General features: G+C 31.5%; 1 protein-coding gene across 10 annotated transcripts in view; it reads left to right on the forward strand.

Annotated features, from left to right (window-relative positions):
- The window catches only part of LOC123271688 (glutamate receptor ionotropic, kainate 2), a 294,730-nt gene extending 291,084 nt beyond the window's left edge, over nt 1–3,646 (forward strand). For 5 of the 10 annotated variants that reach the window (XM_044738076.1, XM_044738091.1, XM_044738111.1 and 2 more), the window contains 2 exons: nt 546–822; nt 2,938–3,073. In XM_044738076.1, the coding sequence (XP_044594011.1) occupies nt 546–822; nt 2,938–2,944 (284 nt within the window). In that variant the 3' untranslated portion in view covers nt 2,945–3,073. Of the gene's footprint in view, nt 1–545; nt 823–2,937 lie in introns of those variants that run through there. The other 5 variants (XM_044738097.1, XM_044738118.1, XM_044738131.1 and 2 more) reach the window with 3 other exon arrangements.
- The last annotated feature ends 20,888 nt before the right edge of the window (nt 3,647–24,534 follow it).

Here is a 24,534-nt window from a genome sequence, read left to right on the forward strand (position 1 = left end):
GCAACTATTCCTATACTTTTATGGGAACTGTTCCCATACTATTAACGGAATCATTCCCATAATGTATCAAGAAAAGTTTATATAATTTTCTTTCCGCGTAATAGTTATTAAAAATTGAAAACAAAAGCTTTGATTAAATTTCAGTATTTTTATACTTTATCAGTTTTATACCACTCGGTCTAACTTTCTCAACTGTATTTCAACAATTTTCTCATTGAGTAGACTCTATACATGTAATTCAATCTCATAAAAAGTAAAAAAAAATTTTAAAAACTCTCTTACGTCGTACGGCACGAAAACGTATAATATCCAGTAAATAAATCCTTTAAAGTAAACTTTCACACTTTTCCCCCATTTTTTTTACACTCACGCTATTTTACCGTAATAAAAAAGACAAAAAAAAAACAAAATTTATTCACCAAGCCTCGTACCAGTAGAACAAAAAGTAACCGCAAAAAACGTAACTGAATAACGTAAGTGAAGAAAAAAATAAAATGGCACTTACTTCGTAATGTCTAACATAGATTTTGTGAAAATATCTACAGCAGGAAGCTGGTGCGCTGCCGATGACGGAGATGAAGAAATCGTTGAGCTTCGATCATGTGGGGACGTGCCATGGCGGAAACACCTAACAGAGGCTGAATCTCCACCACCTACAAAACCAGTTGCACCAGACACCACCACCACCGTCAGTGTGCAAAGCCACCCCCACGTACATACGTCCTTGTCACTCTCATACTCACAGTCACAGTCACTCGCACAAACATCAGCATCAAACGCTGAAACAGAAACGGACTTGTCCGAGTATCAGCATGGGTCAAGGTTCAATTATTCATTTTTTATTAATAGTTCTATTCATAATGATGAAAAAAAAAATAACAAAAAAATTGTTTCTTTATGGGTCTGTAAAGAGCTCATTTACAGAATTTCACTTCTTTAGAGCTAGTTGGATTGTTAATTTTTAATGAAGATGGCTTAGTGCATGATAAAAGTTATATTTCACTTTAATTTTTAGTATCACATTCACAGGAATGTCACAAGTTACAAAATTGTACGTAGTGTTTTAATTTTATTTAATAACTTATGTTGCCATTAAATAATTTCTTCATTGTCAAAAAAAAGCAAAATAAGGAAAGATTTTTAGTTTATTTATTTTTTTTTGAAGAATTTTAAAGTAAAAAAGAGTTACTTAAGAGTAAGTATTTTTTACAATTCTTCAAACTTTGTACTTAAAAAAATAAATAATTCGTTGATTTTTTTAACGATTGTAAAAAATATAAAATCTAGTTATAAAGTCACAAGTATTGTAGACTTTTAGTGTAGGCATTAGAAGATCTGGAAAATTTTCAGTGAAACGTTTCTACATTCAGATAGGGTAAAAGCTTGAGAAAATATTCTGTGCTAAAGTTCAAGCTATTTATTCTAGATAATAGAGTCATTCGAGCCTCAAGAATCGGCGTAGCATTAGTTTCGGTTAATATATCTTGTTTTATCTCTATAAAATCATCTCATGGCGTTTAAGCAAATAAATTACGCATTATAAAAGATACGATGTCTCAAAAAGATTATAAAAAAGTAACAATTTGTCACGACAAAACGCTTAAACTTTAAAAAATTATGTATCCAACTCTTTCTTATATATAAAGCTGACATTTACCGATGCTTCTGTATGTTTTATATAGCTCTGTCAAGTTAAGATTGATTTTCTTTTATATTAAGTAAAATTTTTGAATTCTTAACGCCTGACTCTAAAATGTGATGTTTTGTCAAAGTCAGTACAGTGAACTATTCCATTGTCATAATATAGAATAATTTTTTTTTTATATCTAAAACAATGTAAAAAATTTTCATTCATAAAATGAAAAAAAAAAAAAAACGGAGTTAAAAACTTCTTTTTAGTGGATATAAATATAACTTTTGTAAACTAAAAAATTTTAATTCACTGTAGCTATCACATTAATGCTACTTTGCAGTAATTTTACTTTTTATTTATTTTTTTAATTATTACGTAATTTAACTCGTTCGAATTACAATTATTATTCTTTTAGTATTTAGTTTCTTAACATACAATTTTAAATCTGCTACAAAAAACAAAATATAAAAAACTGAATAAACTAATTTTTCAATATTTTATGATTTGAGATCAGTAAAGCTATACAGTAAAAAATTTTTCGTCGTTGTGTTAAGAGTAAAACTTTTTAAGTAGAATATTTCACATTTTAATGTACTGATTACACACACTCGTTTGTGTTGTTGAATCGATCCGTTTTTCAACACACTAAAATGTTCTTTGATACTTATGTAACACTTTTTATATATTACTTCAACACAGAGCTGTTACTTTCAACATAAAGCTAAGTTACTTTATCATTACATACGGATTGCGATAAATTAACCCTAATTTTGTGTGAAAAAATTCATCAACACAAATTTTTATGTTGAATTTGATGAAAAATTTTTTTTCTGTGTATGCAACTACCTTTGAAGTGGTGCAATTACTTTTTACGTCCAAAAATCTGATATCGTCAAAATTCACCATAGTTTAATATTATGATCGTTTTTTTAAACTCTAGTTAACCAATGTAACTCTGCTTAGAACAATTACTGAACAATTAGCACAAAAAAAACCTCAAGTAATAATCGTTTTAATTAGGATTGCTTGAATGACAAGAGTTTTTTCTGCCGACTTTAATTAACATGCAAACGCCATAAAAATCATTTTACAATGTACCTCTGAAAATTTTTTCTCAAAAAAAAAATATAATTCGAAAATATCTATGGAAATGTAGATATAATAATAATAACAATAATTATTTAACTGTTTGTACATAGATTTGACATTGCAATAAAATCCCTACGAACATGAAAATAAAAAAATAATAATAATGAAGTAGTATGCTTTCATGAAACATATTTAATTGTATTTGAATGATTTAGGAGGTGACAATCCTGAAAGTATACTTTGGAGATTTGACTGTGATTTAGCGGGTGAACCAGATGTTGTAATTTCGCCTCCCCCACCTCCACCACCTCCATCAGCGACAGTTTCGAGAACAACGACGCTTTGACCGATACTTGAAGAGGTGCCGACTGGCGTGCCAGCGCAAAAAGAACTCGCTACACAGACCACCGTAGTCGTCAACATCAACCCTAAAGAGACATGCTTATAGCACTCGTAGTGCCCCAAAAGGGCTGATAATGAAGTCGCAAAAGCGTTCCGGGACCAGTGAGGAGGAAAATGAGAAATCTCACCGTATTGATGTTGATTACCACAAGTTTAATTAAATTCGCATGCCGTAACTTAAATCACACAACAAAGCAACCGCTGCTTCATTCAATTTGGTTCATTATTTCTGTCACTAGTGCTGTTATAATCATAATTACAATTACAATATTACTTTTTTTGATAAGTTAAAATTAGTTATTATTTTAATAGACAAAATTGAATAGCGTTCTTTTTATTTTATAAAACTTGTAAAAAATCACAATGGTCAAAGACCAAATTTGATCTGCATTATTGTCATGTTTCTTTCCTCGTGTAAATAGGAATTCTACGACTCAATTGTATAGCAAGTATCTACTCGATCTGAAAATACATATAAAATATTTAAATATAGGTACTCGATTTAATAATAAATTTATATAAATATATATTGTGAAAAAAATAACAAATTACTATTATTATTATTATTATTATTATTATTATTATTATTATTATTATTATTATTATCATTATTATTATTATTAATAAAAGGTATATATTTGTATATTTTGTAAGAACGAAAAATTGAATAAATTTTTCCAACGTATACGTAATATTATCAATTGGATCACGTAAAAATGTTGGTTATTTTACGGATCACAACATTAAGTCGAGCGAAGCTATGAATTTAAATTAAATTTTTGTTTAAATACCTTTTCAATCATTTTTTTTAGAGATTCCAACCATCACCACGTTTAATAGTAATTTATGTCATATGGCCGCAAAGTGCCGATTTTCTGACAACGACGATGTTGCGATATGAGGTTAAGGTTCGTGGCGGGAATGTACGAAAACGGGCGTAATTTTAACGTCCGAGGCGAAGCCGAAGACGGAAATTTACGCTCGTTTTCGTACATTCGCGTCACAAACTTTAATGCGAATATCGTAAAATCGTCGTTGTCAAAATCACCACTTTGTGGCCAAATGACATACAATATTTTTTGTTATTATCGCTCCATAAGTTTAACTTTTGAGGAAAAGGAGGCAAATAATGACATATTCAAATTTTATGAAATTTCACAACAGCAAAAAAACTTAATTTTATATTAATTATCTTTTTATTAATATTTATTTATAACGTGGTTGTTATTTTATTAACATTAGGTCCGCTTCGTAATAAACTGGTTTGATTTATTTATTTCGTTCTAAATTTCATTCGATTGCTCAAGGACAGTACGGAAAAAAGAGGGAAGTAAACTTTGTGGCCTAGGCCGCGGAAAAAAGGCGGTATGGTAGTTTCTAGAAATGAGTATCTTTTCGGACGCCACTCAGCGCTCAAAAGTTGAACTTTTGGAGCGAGTATAACAAAAAAATATTTTTCTATATCAACCGATGATTATTTATTAAAATTTTGCTCTTTGGCAGTCTGAAAGAGTCAGTTGAGTAATGGCACCTATTGCAAAGGTGTTTTTATTGGAATTAGTGACCTTGTATGATAAACTTTTTTGAAACATTGCCAGTTTCATTTTGCTTAGGTTATAATTTATTCAAACTTGGCTTAATGTGTTGACACGAGTTATTTAAATTGGAAATAAATATACAATTCAAATTTCCTGTCATATAATACATGTATGATGAGGGTAAAAATTTTCTTATAAATTGAAAAAATTCTTATCGAAAATTATTAGTTTAATTGTTAACAGTTCATTAAACGTTAAATTATACTTATGATTGAATTTTTATTATGTTTGACATGTCCTCATAAACATGTATTAATCATGTATTTTTTAAGAGAATCCAAAGTGTTGTTGAATATATTTAATAATTATTGAATCTTTGTTAGATTTTTGTACATATTATACACAAAATGAAACTTAATATTATTGATAGTTACGGCCTATAAATATTTATAAGTATCGATATTACTGTAAATTGAAAATGTATAAAGAGAAAAGTGTAATATGTATCATGTTTCAATTCTGTTATGAAATAATAATATAATTATTCGGAATTATTTTTCAAAATTGTACAAAAAAAGTTATATCGAAATGATAAGAATAAAGTTAAATTTTATTTAATAGAAAAATAATTTAATTCAAATTTTCAACATACGTAAATGTATATAATAATACAATGAGAATAATTGTTACATCGATTAAATAATATTCACGCAAAAAAAAAAATTGGGACTGCCACATGATTTTCCTGTGGCAGCCACATGATTTTTTCATGTGGCTACTACATGATTTTCATGTGGTGGCTACATGATTTTCCTGTGGCAGTCACATGATTTTTTCATGTGGCTGCCATATGATTTTCATGTGACAGCAACATGATTTTCATGTGGCAGGCAATACTATAATAACAGAAAACAACAAAAACAATAATTATCATGATAATAATAATAATCTATATTATTAAGAGAATAAGAAAAATTTTGTGGCCAGTATATTTTTATGATAAAATGGGTTTTGATGGTTAAATTTGGTACCATTAGAAAGGTCTTAACCCGGAGTTGTGCCTTTTCAAGGTTTCATATCATTCTCACTAATAGTCAATTTACTATGATAAGAATTAAGGCTGCATTCAAAAATGCTCTATCTCTAGATACACAATTAAGAAATGACCTTGAATCTGGTGAACTATTGCCATTTTTAAAGATATAAGCTCATCCCGACATTACACTCATCGAGACCTTTCATTTGAGTACCTACATCAACTTTTCATATATTTATATATATTATATATATGTATAAATAAAAAATATATCAAAATGCATGTGGGTACTCAAATGAAAGTTCTTGATGAGTGTAACATCGGGGAGAGCTTATATCTTTAAAAATGTCAATAATTAAGTACTGACATTACTATCTTGTCAACTAATGATATTTTTAAAGATATAAGCTCTTCTCGATGTTACACTCATCAAGAGCTTTCATTTGAGTACCCACATGCATTTTGATATATTTTTAATATATACATATATATAATATACATAAATATATGAAAAAATTGATGTGGGTGCTCAAATGAAAGGTCTCGATGAGTATAAAATCGGGATGAGCTTATATCGTTAAAAATGTCAATAGTTCACGAGATACGAGGTAATTTCTTAATTATTGATATTTTTAAAGATGTAAGCTATTCCCGATGTTAGACTCATCAAGAGCTTTCATTTGAGTACCCACATGCATTTTGATATATTTTTTATTTATACATATATATAATATATATAAATATATGAAAAGTTGATGTGGGTACTCAAATGAAAGGTCTCGATGAGTGTAATATCAGGATGAGCTTATATCTTTAAAAATGGCAAATGTTCACCAGATGCAAGGTCATTTCTTAATTATGTATCTAGAGATAGAGCATTTTCGCATGCAGCCTTAATTCTTATCATACTAAATTGACTATTAGTGAGAATGATATTAAACCTTGAAAAGGCACAACTCCAGATCAAGACCTTTCTAATGATACCAAATTTAACCATAAAAACCCATTTTATCATAAAAGTTTACTGGCCACTAAATTTTTCTTATTCTCTTAATAATATCGATTATTATTATTGTTATCATCATGATAATTATTATTATTGTTGTTGTAACTATTATTATAGTATTGCCTGCCACATGAAAATTATGTTGCTGTCACATGAAAATCATGTGGCAGTCACATTAAAAACATGTGGCAGCCCCAATTTTTTTTTTACGTGTTGATTGAAGAAATTGGTTTGTTGAATATTTACTGTTTTTTTAATAAATAAAATGAGGATGTTAAAGTATTTAAATGATTAAGTAATAAATTGTGAGATATAAATAAATAAATAAATAAACTTACTGATAAACATAGATGTAGGACATGATTGTTGTGAGTATGTATGAGTTATAACGAGCTATAATCAACATGGCATTAAACAATAAAATATCATTTTTTACCTCATTTATGTAAATGATCATTTAATGTTTTGTTTTTTTTATTCAATATACCTTCTTTTAAATTTTTATTTACAGAAGTACAATGCGACATAATCAAAAACATCAGAAGAAATCTTGAGTACCTATACGCATAAATACTAACCCTTCGTTGATTGCATGCATTTTTCAATCGAGTTAGACTTCAAGAAAGTCTCTACTTCTTACTCGAACTGGCTGTGCGGTGTCGCTTTTTCATTTTCCGTGTTAAAAATTTAATTTCTTATAATATTCTGAGATATATATCTCGCACTAAAACTTTCCAAATGATTAAATTTTTAACTTCCCGTTATGAAAATCAATGAGTTTCAAAAAAATTCGGAAGGTTATTGGTTCGACACCGATTTTTGAAAATCGAGTTCTCATCAGATTAAATTTCGATCTGCTCCATAAATCGATCAGTTCCATAACCTAATCAGCACTTCAGCTCAAAAAATGACGTCAAATGTCATTTGTCGAGTCGAGTCGTACCTATACGATAGACCATAAACGTGTGTGTGTGCAGAGTAGAGTCATGCATGTATTGTACTATACAATTACATCTATATCTGTTGAGAGAGAGCGTGGGCGTACGAAATCAGATGACTATATCTATATATTAGCTCTAGCTTCAACGAGAATTTTCTCGAACAATTTCGGGAGACCTCGTAGGCGACAAGTTGCGGCGGATGCGCAGAACGGTATAGCGCCAATCGGGGCCGTATAGGAAAAACCGAATTTGCTCGTGCGGTGGCCAGTACCACCAGTTGCTCTGAGGCCCTTGAATCAGTAGTAATTTTCACGCAATTGCTCTCGCATATTACGCATCATACAGTGCAATTGAGACATTCTCAAAAATCACATCGCTTAACATCATTTTATTTATTATCATTCGAATCATATTCATGAATTCAATTTGAATTCAATTATTTTCGGTAAAACGCAATTTTATAGAAATTATACGCTTTGGATCGTGCCTCTTTGGCTTTGATCGTTTCTCTCTCACACACATACAATTTAACAGCACTCTCCAGAAGAGTCATCAGTATTCGCGTACATTTGGCAATACGCATTAAACTATTCTTACCAAGAGATAGTTTATTATTCTTATAGCTCAGGCCCTATCCTGACGAAATAACGATAGCTCAGGCCCTGCCCTGACGAAATAACAATAGCTCAAATCCTATCCTGATGAAATAACAATAGCTCAGGTCCTACCCTGACTAAACAACAATTACATATTCTCACACATTTATTTCTTGTAATCATCATCGAGGAGGTTTTTTATCTGACCATCAGATTTTTCCTCCTCTGGGACAATAAATTTCTTCCTGGTCCTAAAAATCGAGTATAATTTATTTAAAATTCCTACCCGTCTACACTAATAATCAAAATCAAATTTTGGAAAACTGAAGCACGAAATCTCGGCGCTTTGATGAGGTTTCGACAAAACATCATTCGAAAAATCAAAATCGATTCATTTGTTCGTGAGATATCATTGACGAAAAATATCGAAAAAAGTGTTTTTTTAAATAACCAAAATTTCTCATCGAATCGTATTTGATATAATTAGCTAATTATTAGTCATTGAAAAACTGCGTTGAATATTGCAAGCTCCATTAAAAATGATTGATTAGATCAGAAGATATCACTATTAAAAATTTTCAATAACGTATATTTATAACAACCACCCGGGGAAAAAGGTTTAGATCTCACCAGATATAATTTTATCTGGTCAGATCTAATTATATCTGGTCAGATCTATTTATATCTGATCAGATATGGGATTGTAGACATAATCAGATTTAGTCATATCTGATCAGATCTAAACAGATATAACTATATCTGAGTTGATAAATACACTAGACATGATCAGATCTAGTCATTTCTGATCAGATCTAAACAGATATAACGATATCTAAGTGGAAAAATACATCAGACATGATCAGATCTAGTCATATCTGATCAGATCTAAACAGATATAACTATATCTGGGTTGAAAAATACATCAGACATAAAAAGATTTTTTTATATCTGGCCAGATATAACTATATTTGTGAACTATTAATAAATACTTATAAACTATTTTAATAAATATACTTTCCTCCCAAATAAATATTTATTAAATGTTAAAAAATATTTAATAGAATTTAATAAATTAAATAATTGTCTTTGAATAAATTAATTTGTTAATAGTTAATAAATCTTTCTATCAGCGTATATTGATAATTACTAATTTGCAAATTTGATAAAAAACTTTGTTCATTACGCATCGATCATGGACACGATTCATATTACTTGTTGTTATTACAAACTCCACTCTCCAAGTAAGCCTCGTAGGTAAACAGGTAATGAATTAGTCTTTCAAGCGTCGGATCCCTGGTTCGATTCTCGCGCTCGCCGTTTTTTTTTTTTTTTTTTTTTTTACGGAAATAATTCTATATAATTATATAGGGCCATTTTTCGTATATAATTATGTATGAGTATATATAATCTTTTTTACCCGGGCAATTTAACAATCTGGTCAGATCTGATTATATCTGGCCAGATCTCGTCAGATAGAGACAATTTAAAGATCTCGCCAGATCTGTTTATATATGGCCAGATCCAATCCGTTTTTCCCGGGCACTAGATTTCAAAGAAGATCTCGAAGAACTCGAAAAAGTATAACAGTTGTAGTTTGGAGCTCGAAGATAATTTCTCAAGAGTTTTGAACTCGTACATAATAGGAAATTCCAAGGATGACCTGCAGGCTTAACCATTCTCCAGATTTTTTTTAAAACTTTCTTTTGAAATATTGTTAAAGAAAAAAAAAAATAAAATAAAATGTAAAAAAGGCGGCGTGCTCATAGCGCGACTAATACAGGGTTAAACAGATTTCCTCATTGTATCACCTCTGGAATGGTTCAAAAAAATTCTGTTAATAGATCAATTTTTTTTTTATACTGCAGGAAAAAATTTTATTCATTGCTGTTTTTATTTACAAATATTTGAATTATTTGTTTTTAATAAAATAAATAACCCGTACAGCTGCGATATAATTTTAAATTTTGAAAAATATAATCTAAAAATAAATAACAATTAACCAACAACTCTACCGAAGTTAGCCATGATTACTGTAACTACTACAATACAAATACACGGAAAAAAAAATTTAGCTACAGGAACTCTATAGTAGTTAGTTAGTTGTAAAAAGTTCCAGTAGGTTAACGCGACCAATACAGGGTTAAACAGATTTCCTCATTGTATCACCTCAGGAATGGTTTAAAAAAATTCTGTTAATAGATCAATTTTTAATCCAGTAGGTTAACGTATTCTTATGGTAACTATACCGTTTGGCTCCTATAACTCTATGTCGTTAAGCTCTGAGAGCTAAACGTTATTTACCTCTCACAAACTCTACACGATCGTTCTGAGACTATAACAAATTTTAACAAATCTATAACGATTTAATATTGATAATTTAATAAATCAATGTAGCAGGACGAATTTATATTGCCAATAATAATTGTTTATGACAAATAAGAATAGTATTATAATAGAAATAAAATAATAACAGAACTTATATTACAAAGAAAAATTATCACAATCACAATATATTAAACTAATACATTAAATGAACAGTCACTGCAAATGAACCTTGAAAAACCATAAATACAAAACCGTTCTAACGAAATTCAATTTGACAAAAAAAAATATTTATTTCCTTAAATAAATAAACTGGAAACTTAATTGTCCTCATATGTTTTTAATAATATGGATGAGTAACAAAATAATTATGTTTGTCATTATGGAAGACTATGAAATATGTCAGCGCACTTCACTACTGCGCAACGTAAAGCTCTCCCAACTATACCGTTGGTCTCTCAGAACTATCCCGTTGAGCTCTCAGAGCTCTACAAAACTGAGTTATCAGAACTAAATAAAATTTTGTTAGGGGAGGGTGGGGCAAGACGGCCCACTTGGGGCAAGAAGGCCCACCTCAAAAATTGACCAAAAATTTATTTTTCTAATTTATTTCTAATCTAATTTATTTTTTTTAATCACCACAAATTCGGGTTATTGATACATTTTTAGCTCAAAAACGTAATGAGTGCAATTTTAAGCGCTTACGTATGGAATTAGCTGGAAGTTGCAGGAATGGCCTTGTAACGGGGTGGTTAGCCCTGTCCAATTGGTCACCCCTTTCCTCTTTGAAAAGGGCGCCACTGGGATTTTATACTCGGTGTCCCAGAAACCGGGGAGCATGAGAAGGAAAGATCGGGTCGTGAGAAGTTGAGAAAGGCTGAAAAATTAATACTGAGAACAATTATTAACAATTTAATTATTTATTCAATATAAACAATTTTATTTTAACAAAATTCCTTAATAATATTACCCTTAAAATTAACCTATCAATTACTTAATTGTGAGGACCTCTCACCTACGCAGGCACTTGCCAAAACTTATAACTAAATATCCTTAAATTCTTTCAACTATAGATCATTACGCATCTATCTTCTTAATTTCTTAACTCTACATAGACCATTACGCATCTATCCTTAATTTCCTAATTCAATCATGGACCATTACGCATCTAGATTCCTAATTTCTAAATTTAATCATAGACCATTACGCATCTAGATTCTTAATTTCTTAAACCCTCGTCCAACTGACGGAATAACAAACAACATGTTTTACCCAATAAAAACTTCTTAATTATTCAATTATCTGAACTAATTTCACATAAACAACCTCGTCTACCTGACGGAATACCATATAATCTTATTCAATTCCATATAAAATCATCCACCGGACGTTAACTTCATTTCTCAAAATTCTTTCATTATCCATACATCTTAATTACCAATAAAACTATATCCCAAAACTTCGTATTCTCCAAATTTACCAAAATTACGCCCAACAATTTCTTAATACAAAATTCCGACCTTCAATTTTAATTCATTAATCCATCTACTTAACTAAATTCATTTTTAACTTACTTAACTAAATTTTCAACTAAGATTATCAATCAATTTATTCTACTAAACTCACTAATTTATTTTATTTCTCAATCTCCACTAATAATCTTTACAAAATCCACTAAATACTTTTATTGACAAAGTTCATTACTCATCTTCTAAATTTACTAGATTCATCAATTCTTCTTAGCTAATTTCTCTAATCAATTATTCTTAAACTCAATAAATTTCTTAATAAATTCATTCGCTAAATTAACTACTTTAATTTCCCAAAAAAATTCTAAATATCAACTGTTATAATCCTAAGCGTCTTAACAAAATTTCTCAGCCATAGAACTCTCTAGAATGACCTTCACTGACTTAATTACGCATTTTTATTTCTTATTCCAATTTACTTTTCTTTATATCTCGAAAATTATTAACTAAATTAATTTATTATAGCCAGCAGGCCTATAATAAATTACTGATTAAATTATCTACAGTAAATTCACAAATAAACTATTAATCTCATTCTTTTAAAATAAATATCCAATAACAAAACTAGCTAAATGACCTTGGCGCATGAATTTCTAAAGTACAAAACTTGCTAATATAAAAATGACCGCTCGAGAAATTAATTTTAATTATTTCAGCCTCTTAATTAAATTAGTAATCAATTTTGGCCTAAATTAATCGAAAATACCTGGAGACTCAATTATTGTTTTATCCAACGACGACTGATACTCCGGTCCAACTTGGCTGGCTTCGCCGCTTGGCATCTTGTCGTCTCAAACCACTATGTTAGCTTCCGGTCAGGGCTTGTCCAATTCCAAATACCGTAATAAACTCCTCAGTAGTTGTTTTCTATCGTCGGCATTCAAAACTGCACTCTCTTGACTTATCTAATCTCAACAAGGTCACTGATTCACAAAAGGCAAAAGGCCACTGGCTTCCAGAAGGGAAAAAGCCTCGATGTTTTTCGTGCTCGCTCTTTTATAACCCTCAGCTCAGGCTCTCGAACTTTCCTATTGTTACGCCCCGCTTCATTTTCCGGGAACAGTAGTGGGGAATCTTGATTAGCACGCCCGGTGACAAGTCGAAACTCTTGTCAAAAATCGAAAAGTAAGGGAAAACCCTTACCTACCGTGCGTCAATTATCGGGGTCGATAATGACCCCGGGAAGTTCGATTTTCCCTGTTACAGCCTTTAGGGTCAAACGTTTTCCTAATTTTTTTGATTTGCACAGATTCCAAATGAGCATTGAAAGTTTAGTTAAAGTCATTGCAAATCTCATAAGTGAAGTTGAAATTTATCTACCTTCAAGTGCGACGAATTTTTCAGTTACTTAAAATTTTCTTAGTAACATCCATTTTTTGTAGAAAACAAATTTAATATGTTTTTTACGAATTCTATTTAAATAGGTAGCCAAATTTATTTTTCACATATCATAAGAACAATTTATCGGTTATGTGATCAGTAGGGCCAGGACTTTCGCAGCAGTTCCTGGCCCTAGTGATCAGTAAAAATAACATGTATGTTAAATTGTTAGTCCGTTGACTGAATAACTACATGTAATGCTAAGTTTTGGAAACCTTACAATGACATTTTACCCGCTGCCAAAGAGACGATTGTTGTAAGGAAATTTTTAGTAAATTTTATTGAAATTTAATAGACATGTCCTAAATTTCATGTTTCAAAAAGTTCTAATTTATAAACATTTTTTCTATTCTACTCATCTCTCTGACACGCCTGCATATGAAATATATGCATATGAAACATTTGTTTGGAAATAAGAATTGTTCGTTGTTAACGCCCTCACAATTCCTATTGAGGTTGGAATTTAATTAATAAAATCTATTCTTAACTTGACACGAAGATTATACACGAAGATTTCTACCAAATTTGAAGTCTGTAGGAACTATAGCTAGGAAATTTGAAGTTTTAATTGTTAATTTCTATCCCTGCAATCCTTATTTAGGTCGGGTTTTCGTAAAATCCTCATTTAGATTACTTTTACATCACACATAGAAGACTCCTACCGAATTTTGGAGTCTGTAGGAGCTATAGCTCGGAAAGTTACAATTTTCATTGTTAACACCCACCCCCGCTATTCATATTAGGAGTAGATTGTCATAAAATCCGCTTTTAGATCATTTCTGGATCACATATAGAAGATTCTTACCAAATTTGGACCTTATAGGAGCTACAGCTCGGAAATTTTAAATTTTCATTGTTGACATTCACGCCCGCAACCCCCTGTGGGAGTGAGATATATCATTTAGAGTTATTATAAATAAATCCTCACAATATTCACAAATGTAATTATCGGTACTGTACTTGGTAATAGGTTTGTAGGAAAAATCATTTCACTCAATTTTTTTTTCTGTAAAAGTAGGGGAACGATTGGTATTATGTTAACAATAGTTTTTCTGAGTAATATAAAAGTGAATGCAGTTGTCCAGGAGAGAAATAAAAACATTTTTGGAGTGAGAAACAACTTTGCCATGAAAAAAAAAAAATGTTTTTTTCATCATTTTTTGGAAGTGGGTTATCTTGCCCAAAAAAAAAAAAAATTTTTTTTGGAACTTTGGAAAAATTCCGGTGAATTGAGTCAAAGTTGGACGAGAGTAAATCCACTTGATAGTAGAAAGCCACAAAAAATAAAAACCGGCTTAGGTGGGCCGTCTTGCCCCACCCTCCCCTACTGTAACTCGCTATAGCAAACAGTAAACTGTGTATAGTTATGGTAACTCTACAATTAGGTTCCCAGAACGAAATTTTTTTTTCTGTGTAGGAAAAATTTTTAACAAACACAAACTATCAACGAGATAAAATATTTTTGAAGTTATACTTCTGTTGGCGCGTTAGGCAAAAATGATGAGGGTAAATTTTTACGATGCGTGCGCACAACGTCACGAAAAACCGACACCCTGAAGTTAGATACTCAACATTTTAGTTTTTTAAAAAAAGTTACCAACAAAATAAAAATAAGTACATCTACGTATGTTTGCGTGAGTACTGGCAACTGTTTTCTCGATATTTTATATAAATATATATTTTTAACTTCCCGCTAAAAAAATTGAAAATTTTTAATAATGGGAAGTTATTGGCTTCGGTCCGATTTTTAAAAGTGGAGTTTTCATCGGATGTCCACGTTTTAAGGTCCCAGGAAGCCATTCTGATTATTCCCACCGAGGTGTCCAGCCATGTGTGTGTGTCAATAATTTTTTGTCGTACGGTTTCTCAAAAACGAATCAACCGATTGAGTTCTACGACACGTCATTCGAAAGGGTCTATCAAAACGTAGATCTGATTAGATTTAAGAGTTAATTCATCAAGCCATTCCGAAGAAATTAAAAAAAAATTTGAATTTGTATGTTTTTTAAAAAGATTTTATTATATCTGGCCAGATATAACTATATTTGTTAACTATTAATAAATACTTATAAACTATTTTAATAAATATACTTTCCTCCCAAATAAATATTTATTGAATGTTAAAATGTATTTATTAGAATTGAATAAATTAAATAATTATCTTCGAGTAAATTAATTTGTTAATAGTTAATTAATCTTTCTATTAGCGTATATTGATAATTAATAATTTGAAAATTTGATGAAAAATTTTGTTCATCACGCATCGATCATGGATACGATTTGCATTACTTGTAGTTATTACAAACACTACTTCTCAAAGAAGCCTCGTAGGTAAACAGGTAATGAATTAGATTTTCAAGCGCCAGGTCCAAGGTTCGGTTCCAGCGCGCGCCGGTTTTTAGGTAGATTTTGTTAGAAATCTAACTATTGCATTAGTCCTCATGGTGGAATTTTCACCTGATTTTGCTATCATATGTCATAATTAGTCAAATAAGTTCCAAAAATGCCATTGGTTAAAAAATTTATATATATATGTAATATAACCAGCCTTGTCATCAGGATATCTCGAAAAGTTTTCAACCGATCTTGATGAAACATGGTACACATATTCTTTGGGTAATTACCGAGGTCGAGTTCGAAGATGACCAAAATCGGTCAATTAGTTTAAAAATGGCGGCCATTTAAAATTTTCAAAATTTTGTAAATTTCAAGTTTTGTAACTTTAACCGTGAATAACTTTTGACGGACAGAAAAGAGCTCATTTCTAGAAACTTCATGGTGAAGCTGATTATATTACCTTCAATTTGATCTATAACAATTATACGTTATGAAGATTTTTATTAATTTTATAGGCCATTGAAAAATTTGAAAATAATGAACTTTTTTTCAAATATGGTTTTTTTAGAATGACTTTTGAACAGCTTTACCGACCGATTCCAAAAACTAATCAGCTCTTAACATCAAAAAACTACGTCGATCGCTGCCGGACCGGTTAAAATCGATTAATTCGTTTGTGAGATATCGTTGACGAAAAAAATCGAAAAAAGCGTTTTTTTCAAACAAATTCCGAAATTTTTTATCTGATCAATTCACGGTTTGAAATTCATCATAGACTTCAAAAAACTGCATCAACTGTTGTCAACTACGTGATAATCGGTTAACTCGTTTAAAAGTTATCGCGGATTGAAAATTAAAAAATTACTTAAACATTTGTTATTGAACAAATTAAATAACATAAATAAAGAAAATCTCATATCACATGAAATCTACCTTCCATTTAGGGTGAGGTCGAATGGCATTTTTTTTTTTTTTTATGGAAATAATTCTATATAATTATATAAGGCCATTTTTCATATTGTAACGTGGTAGATTTTTATTCGACGCCCAATACTTGGGGTATTATAATATTCCAGGCTCGAATCCAACGTCGTTAATGTTATGTGTGAATGAATGAAAATTTAACTAATTTTTATGAATTTATTTTGTGTAAATACGTAACGCTGGACGAGTAACGAAGACATAGCGAGTACGAGGCTATGCATTGGAGCGACTAGGATAGAGCTACGACGATGATAAGCGAGTACCGAAGCGAGCGAGGCACCGAGTGGCGTAAACACCCGAGAGGTCTGAGTACGATCGACGCTGCAGTGCCACATTTTTCCAATACGACGATCACCATCGATGACAGTTGGTTAGTCAGTACTGCAGGAGCAGAAGTGATTAAAAACTGTCATGTAGGTCCGTTGACTGTTATACGGACTTAGATCAACTATCGACGGGGATCAATTCCAATGGAAATGAAGACTAGCGCCGCCAACTTCAACGAAGGAAGAAGTGGATACTTCTCTGTGAAGAAGGATTCGAGGCTGGACTGTCGACGGATACGGACGCGCTTTTGCGCGCTCCGCAACCTAAAGTTAATTTTGAAGTATTGTCGCGATTTTGTTTATTTGAAATTAATTTGTAACTTTTTGTGAAGTATTTATTTTCTAAAATAATTATTTATCGAGTCGACTGCACGAAGCTTTCCAGAACTGTTACGACGAGGACGACGCTCAATTGCTTGGTAAGCCGACGTTCTTGTTCAGGGTTGAATCCAGCGTTTAGAGTCCACGTTGTAATTTTGTAAAATATTTTGATTAACAAAATAATACGCGAGGATTCAACGCTTTACGATTATTTTTTTTTTTTGTAATGCTGTTATTACATAGTGTGATTGCCGATGTATGAATGCGAGTGTAAGAAGTGAAGTTGAGATAACGACGTTTATTTAGTTTTATTAAAGTTAAGCGAAAATTTATTTATTTATTTATTTACTGATCATGGAGATAATTCTCCTTTTGACCACATATCTAAATAATTACAAAATTACAAAATTGTTGAAAATACATAGGTAGTAAGAAACTGATATAATAATAAAACTATAAACAAAGTAATATTAGTGCAAAAGTAGTAAGTAATCACAGACATTTCCTTCGCATTCAAAATCAAAATCAGGTTTACAATCAAGTGCTTAAATCATACTGACTCTTTTCTAACTCTAATAAATACAAATAACATTTATGACGGAAGTTATCTAGAGTCTCAGCTGATGTAATAATAACTGGTAGACTATTCCAAAAATTACAACCAGTAACAATGAAAGATTTATAATAAGCTGCTGTACGCGCAAAAGGCACCTACAGTGAATTTGTTTTACCGAATCCCCTACGACCTGAAGCACTAGTTTTGTGTAATAACTGGTCACCGAAGACTTGGACGTATTAAACAAATCGCCTTATAAAATTCACTAGCTATTAGTTGTAATCTTCGGTTTGGCGGCTTTGGCCATCCAAGCGCCTGCCGATGCTTCGTTATATGCTCCACTCGGCGTATTCGTAAAACGAAACGCACACAATTGTTCAGCGATACTAACAGCGATCTTTCAAGCTCAAATGACAAATTCGTTAATACACAAGCACAATAATCATAAATTGGCAAGACCATACCAGTAATAAGTTTTCTCTTTAACGCCATACTGAGTTGTGCATCATTCATTCGTATTCCGAACAATGTTCCTGCCGCTCGCTTCTTAATACTAGCAATATGCTTATACCAAGTAAGAGTACAATCAAAGACTACGCCCAAATACTTGTAGCTTGTAACAAAATCTATCAAACTATTATCTAATTATAGTCTTAAATTTTCTATGCCCGCATTAACATTGCACACATTTACCGCACTGCCAAATATCATTGCTTTAGTCTTTAATACATTTAAACGCAGCCTATTCGCTTGGCACCAGTCTGAAACACACTTAATATCTTCATTCATGTAAAAAAACATATTTATTTACATCAGCTAGCTTACAACGCAAATAAATAACCATGTCATCTGCATACAATAAATATGAACAATAACGTAAACATTTTGGAAGATCATTTATGAAAATGGAAAAAAGCAAGGGACCCAGAACGCTGCCTTGAGGTACTCCAGACTTAATACTAATCCAATTGGATCTTTTATCACTAATGACCACCGACTGGGCTCGTCCAAATAGGTAGGAATGAAACCACTGTACTGATTTGAACGAAAACCCCAATCTGACCAACTTTGATAACAATAAAGAGTGATCAACCGAATCAAATGCTTTCGTAAAATCCAAAAAAACCGTAATTGTAACCTCACCCTGATCTCTTCCTAATCTTATATCATCAGATAACGTCAAGACCGCAGACTGAAGTCCCATACACTCTTTAAAACCTGTTTGTCTATGATCCATCAAATCATGAACCTGCAAATACTTTATAGCCTGATCATAAATAATTCTCTCTAATGCTTTTGATAGTGCGCATAACAAATATATTGGACGGTAGTCCGATGGCAACGATGGGTAACTAACTTTCGGCAAAAGTATTACTAACGAACACTTCCAAATTAATGGGAAAACACTATTATTAATAGATTCATTGAATAAGCCCAAAATCACTGGCAATATCCCATTCAGAATGGCCTTGTATTCTTGAACTGAAACACCATCCAGGCCTCTTGCATTTGTCGAGATACGCTTGATAGCCCTTTCAACACTAGTAATGTCAGTATTACTCAAATTGAACTGCAGCTCACTCTCAACGATATCTCCCAAGTGAAAAATCGCTACACACTCTTCAAAACTTGGAAACACATTACCTGACGCCACTGATGCAAAGTAGGCATTTAATTTATCGGTAGAAATAGTTGGAATATGATGCAATTGAGATCCTTTATTAGTCAGCCCAAGGCTATCTATCTCCCTCCAAAATAATTTTGTCCCGCATAAAGACTCAAATTTACGCTCCAGATACTTAGTCTGATGACGAAAGTCTCCGTTTAAAATGACGTCTCAGTTCCACATATCTAGCAAACAGAGATGTCGAGTTACGGCGTTTTGAAGCAAGATAGCACACATCTCTCTCCCTCTTTAAGTTGCGCAATTCAGCTGTCAACCAAGGAATCGGAGGACGATTCACCACAAACTTCTCTGGCGCAACTTTATCCAAAACATCACTTATTAGTTCGTTGAAAGCATCTAGCTTCGAGTCTATGTCCAAACTCGTATCAAATACATCCAAATCGTAAGAATCGTTGAGAGAGGAAAAGCTCTCTCTTAATTCAACAGATTCATGAGTTTGCACCAACAAGTTTGTGTTAAAGTCGCCAACACACACGTAAACTCATATTTCCTAATATGCCTCATAAGCTCGCTCTGAAGAACATCAAAAAAATCTACTTTCGGGGGCGTATAAACTACAGCAACTAGCATTTTTGGCTGCAATTCATTCCATACTTCCGCAAAAAGAAATTCTGGAACACCATCTCTCGGTAGCAACGCTGACGTGGCTACCACACGAACTGACAGGCCATCACGAACAAATAGCGCAACACCGCCACCAACACGTCCTCGTCTGTCTACACGAAACACTGAGTAGCCATGGAGCCTAATTTGAGCATCAGTGACTACATCCTTTAACCATGACTCCGTGACAGCAATCATATCGTATTTACTTCTATGAAAAAAGTTTCTAAATTCATCAGTATGAGTAGCCGACACCAAAGATTGGGCATTGAAACAGCACAGATTAACAGTAGATATTTTGGACACACTGGTTAAAATTGATTCCTCTTCAAGTGATGATCCCGATGAATGCATGTTAATGTCTGATGAATGCTATAAAACATTAGAATCTAAATCCGTAGACGATAATATCTTAATTGCCTTCGACGAACGGTCTTTGCGAATAAAAACAGCATCGTTTGCAATCCAGACGAACTTGCGATCAACATCGGAAAACTTTTTACATACAACATCACGCAGTTGCAGTAGCTCTCTCGGAATTTTATTATTAATGATAACTTTACTAGCTGGAAGGGTGGCATCAATAGAAGACGCTAAAAGTAATCTCAAAATAACAAAGAGCATACTTAGATTTAGACATGTTACAAAGAAATCAGTCCACTGAGTAGTCTCAAAACACCAAAATTTAAGTTACGACGTTTTAATTTTTTTTTGTTAAAAATTAATATCGACCGCCGACGTATATTTTGTTAAATAAATTGTTATTTTTTTTTTATTTAATTCTTCTGAATTCATTTCGAGTAATTTTAAGAATTTCGTTTATTTTGCTGTTCTATTTTTTAACGACGAGTATTTCAGCGTGGCCCGCCGCCCTGAGGAAGAGGTAAGAGCTAGCCGAAGTCGCAGTAGTAATTAATTGGAAGTCATTCTCCTGGCGCCCTTTTTTTAATAATAATTCTTTTTTTTTAGTAAGCCAAAATTTTCAATATAAACGGTGAGCCTGGCTTGGTAGATCCCCGGGTCAGGCAAAACCCCGTTATAATATATAATTATGTTTGAGTATATATAATTACATATAATCTTTTTTACCTGGGCAATTTAAAGATCTGACCAGATCTAATCCGTTTTTCTCGGGAAGTGAATATTCACTTATTCCAGTGAATTTTCACTAATTCATGTTTAGAGAGTAAGTTAATAATATTATCGTAATTTAATTGAGGGGTGTGAGGCCGAAAGCTTACATTTCAATAATACGAAACCTGACGTAAATAAATTACTATTATTTTCAATTTTTCACAGAAACAAATTATAATATTCTTTTTTTTTTCTGATTTTTGAGGATTTCATTTTTCAATTTAAATTTTTTGAATCAATATTAAAAATAAAAATATGATGAAATATTGCAGAACTAACTTCAAAGAGTTGGTATTCTTGAAATTAATGCAACTCTTTGACGGTGCACTTTATTCCAACATTTAACGAGTAAATTGACTTAAGAATAAGAGAAGTTCTATTGATAATTATAGTGGTTTTAATTATCCACGGAAATCTTTCTACAAATATTTCTACATCCTCTGTTAGAATACAGGTTTTCATCGAGGCGTAAAGCGATTAGATAGTATCGTTGTTCATAAGTATTTTACGAATCTTAATATACTTAATTGAATTTGACTGTATATATTATTGGCATAAACATACATGCTCATGATTGAAAATATGTTTTATAAGAAATTCAAAGTATTGACAATATAAGTTTGTACATAATAATGCCATACAAAGGATATCACGTTAAATTAAAATAATGAATACTGTATCAAAATTGTTTAGTAAAAATTTATGATTTTATTAACGACTCGATAAATTTTGTATGAATTATTGTTAAAAGAAAATAATAATTGATGTTATTGGACGTATTATAAATATTAGAGGATTACCCGTATCCTCATGTGACATGAATATATTATTTATATCATTACCAACTGTGGTATCGGGCTTTGCTCTGGGAGTTATGTAATGATATGAGATTATGTACACGGAAAAAAGAAAAGTGGAAAAATTTAATTTATTAAAATTTTAAATACCAGCCATCTTTCTCTAATGTGAAACTGTAACAATCACATTTTATGTCTGAGACATACATTGAAAAAAAAGTTTTTTTTTTTCACCCAGAATATAAAATATTTTTATATTCAATTCTCTGATTTCCCTCCAATTTCACATTCCTCGCGTGTTTATTTACATAATTGAAAAGTTGTGCTGATCTATTAATTTTTGAACAATTACCTAGCTGTATGATGGTGGACTTACTTAATACCTCGATATCCACCTCAGTATTTCCGCAACAATGGAAAGACTCGCTCGTCATCCTATTACCCAAAATAAAAACACCTATCCAGTTCAGTGACACAGACCAATCTCCATTCTCTGTCATCTATCTAAAGTTCTAGAAACCTGTCCGTATGATCAAGTAATTATATATATTAACAGAAATGATTTATTAGATCCATACCAAACTGGATTCAGAGAGGGAATGAACACTCAACGGCATTGCTAAGGTTCTGTGATGATGTGCGATTATACTGAAAGAAATTTTCTTTAAAAATTACCGTTAAATTCACGGTAATCGTGGGACGAATGGCACGACCTAATCATTTGTCGGTAAGTGAGATAATTTTTAACTTTTTTTCAACAAATTTTACCGTAGTCTGCTGTAAATTTTATTCGGTTTTTGGTAAATTTTATGAAGTTTACGACAAAATAAATGAATTATTTCTTAATTTTTATTTCAAAAATGGTAATAAATTAAAGGGCCGCACTATGTCCCACGATTACAGTGAATTTAACGGTAATTTTTAAAGAAAATTTCTTTCCGTGTAAGCATTGATAACCACTTAGTAACTCTCGCCGTTTTCTTTGATTTCACAAAAGCTTTTAATAGTGTGAACCATTACTTACTGCTAAACAAACAAAAACATCTGAATTTTTCAGAATGTGTCCTAAAATGGTTTCACTCATATCTCCACTTCAGGCGGCAAGCAGTCAAGGTTGCTGATTTCATGTCCTCGTAGAAGTACGTCAGAGATCGAATTCCATAAGATTATAGTGTACTAGGTCTCCTGCTTTATACAATTTTTGTTATGCTGAACTTGGAAATATTATTGACTGCAAGCATATCTTTTATGTGGATGACCTAGTCATATACATAACATGTAAATTGTCGGGCATCGAACAAACTATTGAAAAGATCAATTTCATCATCGTTAAGATTGAGAAGCGGTGTAGTGAAAATAATCTTTATATTCAGATTGAGTGAATCGATATACATAAGAATCATAATTGATTTATATAAAAAAAAAATTTTCGCTTGCGCAATTGCATTTTTAGCGATTTTTGGCCATTTATGGCAGTTTTGATGGATGAAAAACAAAAATGTTCACGTTTATTTCAAGCAACCATCGATATTGGAATGCTTAATAAAGTATAAGAGCAGAAACTTATGCCCATATTATAAATTACTATCCTCCATAAATTAAACAATTAAAAAAAAAAAAAAAAGTGTGTGTGTACTTATGTACGCACGTTAAAAGTTATACTCCTTTGACGTAACAAGATAAAAATCTTTCTAAATATTTTATCTATTGCGTTATCCTACGTTTGTAGAGAAAACGACACTAATAATAAAAAAAAAGTATTTAATACATTAAAAGTTTTATTATAACGCATTGTCTAGTTAAATAAAGTTCATTTAAATATCATAAAAAAATCATTCCTACATAATATAATTAAAAAAATAATAATTAAAAAAATCTGGAAATCGGTTGACCGTGCAGGCCAACCCTAGAACTTCCTGCTAAGTTTGCATTTCAAGCACCTTAAAATGTGTTTTTTGATTAATATTTGAGCTTTTCAAGCTTAAAGCGCAGTTTTTCACATTTTGAGCTCCTCGAGCTCCAAATGTATTTATTAAACAACTGTAACTTTTGAATGCGTCCTTCGATTTTGTTTTTTGAAAAAGTATTCAGAGCAGTTTTTAAAGCACAAAAAGAAAATGTACAAGTTTTTATTAATCGGTTGAAGAAACTGGAAAATATCTTAAAAAAATACCGAAAAAAAAAATTTTATGAATTTCTAAACAACTATAACTTTTAAATGCGTCGTTCGCTTTTCATTTTAAAAAAAGCATTGGACGCAGTTTTTAAGCAAAAAAATGTATACATGGTTTCATGATGATTTTTTCGTACGCTTTAA

Source organism: Cotesia glomerata, linkage group LG1 (assembly GCF_020080835.1).
Source record: "Cotesia glomerata isolate CgM1 linkage group LG1, MPM_Cglom_v2.3, whole genome shotgun sequence".
Classification (NCBI taxonomy): Eukaryota; Metazoa; Arthropoda; class Insecta; order Hymenoptera; family Braconidae; genus Cotesia; species Cotesia glomerata.